The sequence below is a fragment of the Macaca fascicularis genome, chromosome 7, assembly GCF_037993035.2.
Source record: "Macaca fascicularis isolate 582-1 chromosome 7, T2T-MFA8v1.1".
Taxonomy (NCBI): domain Eukaryota; kingdom Metazoa; phylum Chordata; class Mammalia; order Primates; family Cercopithecidae; genus Macaca; species Macaca fascicularis.
Window position 1 is genome coordinate 174,322,707 of NC_088381.1, and position 5,699 is coordinate 174,328,405.

The following is a 5,699-nucleotide window of genomic DNA, read 5'->3' on the forward strand; positions in this document are numbered from 1 at the left end:
GTTGAACAAGTGAGACAACATCAAAAGAGAAAGATCCCGCAACGCAAGGAAAAATTTCCAACCTACAGAATAGGAGAATATAGTTGCTAGCCATGCATCTGAAAAAGTGAGAATAGCCAAAATATACATGTAGATTGTAAAACTCAGCAAAATTATAATAGCCTAATTGTAAAATGCTCAGTTTTACAACTTAAAAAATTTTAAGACCATAGATCTCGTGTTGAAGGTCCTTCTCCATGGGCAAGTATACGTTTTATGGTGCAATTGGCTAAGTTACATTTTGCAGTTATTCAATCCAATACTAACCTAGGGGGTGTTGTAAATATACTTTATACATGTTATTAAAAGTGTCATCGGTTGCCTCTAGGTTAGATAGACTGTCACTGATAACCTGGGTGTGCCTGATTCCATCAGAGCAGAACCGGAGTAGGTGAAACTCCATGGTGATTCACACTTCAGCTCTCTCTGACACTTCGAGGTTTCTCCTACTGATGACTTATCTCATGGACATTGTACATCCCTAGCCACCCCCCAAAACTGTCATCCTCTACATCTCACAGAAAGGTGGCCTGTCCATCTGTAGCTTGTCAAACCTGAAAAACAAACAGAAATAAACTCTAAAATAAAATAATATTTATTTGAGGCTGGCCGTCACAATGGGAATATGCATGGTTGCATTCAGGTAGGTAAAGGAAGACAAGGGTTTTGAAAGAAAAATGAGGAGGGTTAGATGAGCAGTTTTGAGACTATTATTCCGGGTTAGAAGCATGAACAAGGGTGACATCAGTGTAAGGTTGAACAGGCAGATGCTGGGCAGATGCACTTGGAGAAGTAATTATTTTATGGTTGCAGTGGCCTTTGTGCAGGGTTGTGGTTTTGCAGTCTATTTACGATAGTTCTTGTTATCAGGGATGAGTGTGTGAACCCCCCCTCATGACCTTCTCCAGCTTCATTCGTCAGGGTTTTAACACTAGTGGCTCCATTTTTATTCTGACAACTTTGACACCCACTTTATACCACTGCTGCTGAAGAAGGTGACCCCATGGCAGTTTGCACAGCACAGAATCAATTCCACATCCACATCTCATGTTGATCAAGCAAACTTATCCCCTGCAGTTCCCACTGGCCATTTGCATTCCCAGATGAGTCTACACACAACACAGTGTAGGGTCCTGAGCAATGGGAGTGAAGACAGTCTAGCTGCAGGAGCCACAGCCTGAGACCCACCTGAGCTCCAAGAAGAGCTTGGGCCGCTCTAGAATTTAGACCACAGAAACCACATTTTATTTTTTCAGGGAGCAGGAAAAGCCAATGAAAGAGGAAGAACAACAACTAAAACTAAAAAAAAAAAAAAAAAAAAAAAAAAATAGATGGCAGGCAAACGCAACACTAGATCCGTGCTGATTCTGATTTACATGCTTCAGTGTCAGGAGAAGGATCAGACATGAAACCTGTGAGGTTCTACATGACGCAGACCCTGGCCCAGCCTCTCTCTTTGTTGTAATCAGAATCCTAAAGACTATTCTCATGAGGGAATCTTTCTGAAGTTCCTGTCCTGAGTCTGACTGGAGAAGGCTCACCAGGAAGCCCTGCAAGGCAACCATGGTTGAGAAGTTTTCACCTCTGTAAGCATCAGTCTGCATTTTGTGCATATGAGAATAGGTTCTCATATTAAAATAATCATTTTAAAAATATGTAGAGATGACATTGGTAAGCACAGAATTCTGAACTTAGAGAGGTTCACCAGAGAAACTGCAAAAAGAAAGTCCCACATCCTGATAGAAAATCAGCCTCCGTCTGCACCTGCCTCTGGGGTTGACTCTGATCAGTGGGTCCCGAGCGCCCCCTGCCGCTGATTCCCCCCCCCACCGCGTCCCTGCAGGGAGGTTTGTGTCTGGGCTCACACTGACTTCTCCTCACTGTGTGTCTTTCGCACAGTAATAGACAGCCGTGTCCTCGGCTCTCAGGCTGTTCATTTGAAGATACAGTGTGTTCTTGGCATTCTCTTTGGAGATGGTGAATCTGCCCTTCACGGAGTCTGTGTACCATGTGCTACCCCCACCAGTATTAATAGCTGAGACCCACTGCAGCCCCTTCCCCGGAGCCTGGCGGATCCAGTACATGTAGTAGCTACTGAAGGTGAATCCAGAGCCTGTACAAGAGAGTCTCAGGGACCCCCCAGGCTGTACCAAGCCTCCCCCAGACTCCACCAGCTGCACCTCACACTGGACACCTGCAAACACAGAGACACCAAGGTCAGAAACTGCCACCCATAGCCACTGTTTCTCTCACTCATGTCCCCTCACACTCAATATCTCTAGTTCTCCATGAGTCACCTTTTAAAACAGCAACAAGGAAAACCCAGCTCAGCCTAAATTCCATGGTGAGTCTTCTGTCTTCAGTGCTGATCACCAAATGAAAATCCCTGGGAATCCCAAGACTGGGGTTCCTTTCCCAGAGCAGCAGGGTCAGGGCTGGGCTGGTTTTCATCAGGAGAGCGGGGGACCTATTTGCATGTCTCCTACTATATAGCAAGCTCTGGGGTGGGACGCCTGAGGAGAGGGCTGGGCCCAGGGTGGATGAGAATGTCCTTGGGGGTTTTGATGACAATGATTATATTTATGAAAATGCTGTCTTACTGTGAAATTGTTCTGTGATAAACATTTAACAACCGTCATGTTTTTACTGTGTTTACCTATGTGTATATATTATGTTTTGTAGGAGTCAGTGGTTTCTTCATTTACAGATGTGAAAGTGAACCCACACATGGAGGGGCTGTGTATTATGTGTCTAAGGGCTTATATCTGGCATGAGTGAGTCCTACTATCCTGGCCTATGCTCCTCACAGCTGGCCTCACTTTTTCTCTTAACCAACTCTAGGAAAGAGCTAAACATGCCTAGTGTGGTTTGCAGAATCCACTTCCTGTCACAAGAACCTGTGTGATTTTGCTGCATTTACCTAAAAATATGGAGAAAGGGTTCAGGCAGGTAAATGTTTAGGTATACCTGACATTTAACATATTTATTTGTTCCTTCCTATCATTCCTTCTTTGTCTAAAATTTCAGTTGTTTACTTGTAATAAATTTTATAAGTTTTAATTGACAGATAATAAAATTCACATTTAACCTGTACAATAGTAAATGTTGAAAAAAATTCCTATTTTAAAGAAGGTGACAAGTCAGCTCCCCTCAGCATTCCTCTTGGTCTTTTATATGATTTTTGTTTTCTCTCCTTCCCTTCTTCTACCATTTCTTTATAAAACTACTAATGTTTTCATATGTCTTTAAACTAGCTTTTATTTTCTAGAATTTATAAGAATAAAGCAATATAGTATATACTCTTATCTATTTGGCTTATTTTTCTCAATAGAAATATTGAGAATTAAAGCTTTTGGTGGTGTTTGTTTATTTCTTATATATAGTGTGTAGCATTTCAGCAAACAAATGTAGCATAATTTGTTTTTCCACTAAGTTGCTAACTGAACTTGTATTTTTTATTACTCTGAGTCTTACTAATAAGTGTGCTACTCAGCTTGGTAATGTACATCGATGGAAAATTATATATAAATTTTATAAATATATTTCTTTTTACAAAACAATAACAGATTAAACAAGAGAATGTGCTGTTTGGCAAATTTTCTTTAGTTTTTCAGATAATTAAAGTTATGTGATAGAAAACAAACCTGTAAACCAAAGACTATCCAAGACTAATCTCAATAGATTTAGGAGGTTCATTTTTCCAAGATTAAGGACATGCTAGTGACACAGCCTCAGGGAGTCCTGATGATATGTGCCCAAGGTTGTGGGGCACAGCTTGGTTTTATACAATTTAGGGAGACAGGAGACATTAATCGATATATGTAAGATGTACATTGGTTTGGTTCAGAAAGGCAGGACAACTCGAAGTGGGGAGAGAGCTTCTACATCATAGGTAAGTATGAGACAAATGGTTGCATTCTTTTAAGTTTCTAATTAGCCTTTAACTGAATGCACAATTTACAGGAATAGTCATATAGACCATAGTCTGCGTTGGCGAAACAATAGAGCAAAGATAGCAATCAGATGTGCATTTGACTTACGTGAGCAGAAAAATCACTGTGTCTGTCCTTGGTCCACAAGGGTTTTCCTTGTGACCAAATTTTGAAGGAGGTGTGTAGCTTTGTAAAACCTTAGCAGCTATCATTTTAGGGAAATAATGGAGGGGGTTTGCCCCAAACAGTTTCCAGCTTGACTTTTTCCTTTGGCTTAGTGATTTGGGGGTCCCAAAGATTTATTTTCCTTTCACAAATATGGAAATCTTGGGAGAAACAAGTTCTTGTAGAGAGAAACAAAGCTATGGTGTTAAACTGAGGCAGAGGCTGCCATATGACATATAGCCTATTACAAGATAAAGCTATAAACATGTGTTGGATTGCTTAAATTTCAGCGTGGTTAACGTGTTGTTGTGTGAAATTCTCAGGAACCACATACTGAAGGGCACTGATAAAGTGAATTATATATGGCCTGAGAAGGACTCCGTACTTCTATGTTTGAGTCTTTGTGGACAAACCGTAACCTGCCTGAATAGGGAGACAACATTGAAAACCTGACATAGGAGTATGCACCTGTAACAATAGCTGAGTCTTAGCCAATTCCAGCAGCCATACTTCAACCACTCATACACTCTTGAGTGTGCAAACTGTGTTTAAATAAGGCAAATTCCAACCTGTAACCAATCCAGCTGTTTCTGTACCTCACTTCTGATTTCTGTACATCATTTTTTTTTAAATCTATAAATCTTCTTCCACCACATGGCTTAACTAAAGTCTTTTTGAATCTACTGTGATTCTGGGGGGCTGCCTGATTCACGAATCATCCGTTGCTCTGTTAAACTTCTTTAAATTTAATTCAGCTGAAGGTTTTCTTTGATCAGCATTCCTATTCTGTTGAATCCCTTTGCCCTAGAATGGGGACAGTCAGAAGAGTGTTCCTTTCCCAAAGTGTCTAAGAGAGAGGGAGAGCCCATACTTCTGAAATGCATTCAGACCCACCTCCCTCATCAGCATTACAGAACTGAGGAATTACCTACCCTGCAGGGGCCCGCTACTGAAACCATTATTCCAGAGGCACTAGTGGAGCCCCAGAGGAAATGAAATAAAAATCGAGGTTCTGACCAAAGTTTCATCGAGAGGCACCTCCATTCTGTCATGGAATCAAATCCTTACCGTAGGGCATGGCAGGAGATCTAGAACGAGATGATAACAGTGGAGAATATTGGAGCTGTGGGAGGGAACAACTGGGAAAAACAGGAGAAAATATACATATTTAACTCAGTAGACTTCAAGCTATTTACATGTTAATTAGGCAGAATATTTCATAGCTAATGAACTGATCGATCATGAGAAATAACAGAGAGATGACACATGGAGAATGCAACAGTGGGAAGCTGAGGTTCAAGTTCTGATGTTTGTTTACTGATACTTGTCCCCTGGCTTGTCCAGAACTTCATGAGTACAGAACTCCTCTAATAGAGAAGCAAGCTCTCACAGGACATGGTCCTCAAAATGATCTCACTTTCAAGCCTCAAACTTTTTTTGGGTTTTGCCCTCTACAGGTTGAACTCCTGGCGTGAGTGTGTCTCTCAGTATTTGCGCACATTGAATTGATAAAATTATTTTTGTTCTACATCTTCCAACTCCTAAGATATCTGAAAACTCTAA

At 41.1% G+C, this 5,699-nt stretch overlaps 1 gene segment (V, D, J or C); it reads right to left on the reverse strand.

Moving 5' to 3' along the window:
• Positions 1 to 1,904: 1,904 nt before the first annotated feature.
• LOC102142225 (immunoglobulin heavy variable 3-23-like) lies at positions 1,905 to 2,461 on the reverse strand. The segment is given in 2 exon segments: positions 1,905 to 2,233; positions 2,337 to 2,461. Coding segments are annotated over 2 exon segments (363 nt in total).
• Positions 2,462 to 5,699: the final 3,238 nt, after the last annotated feature.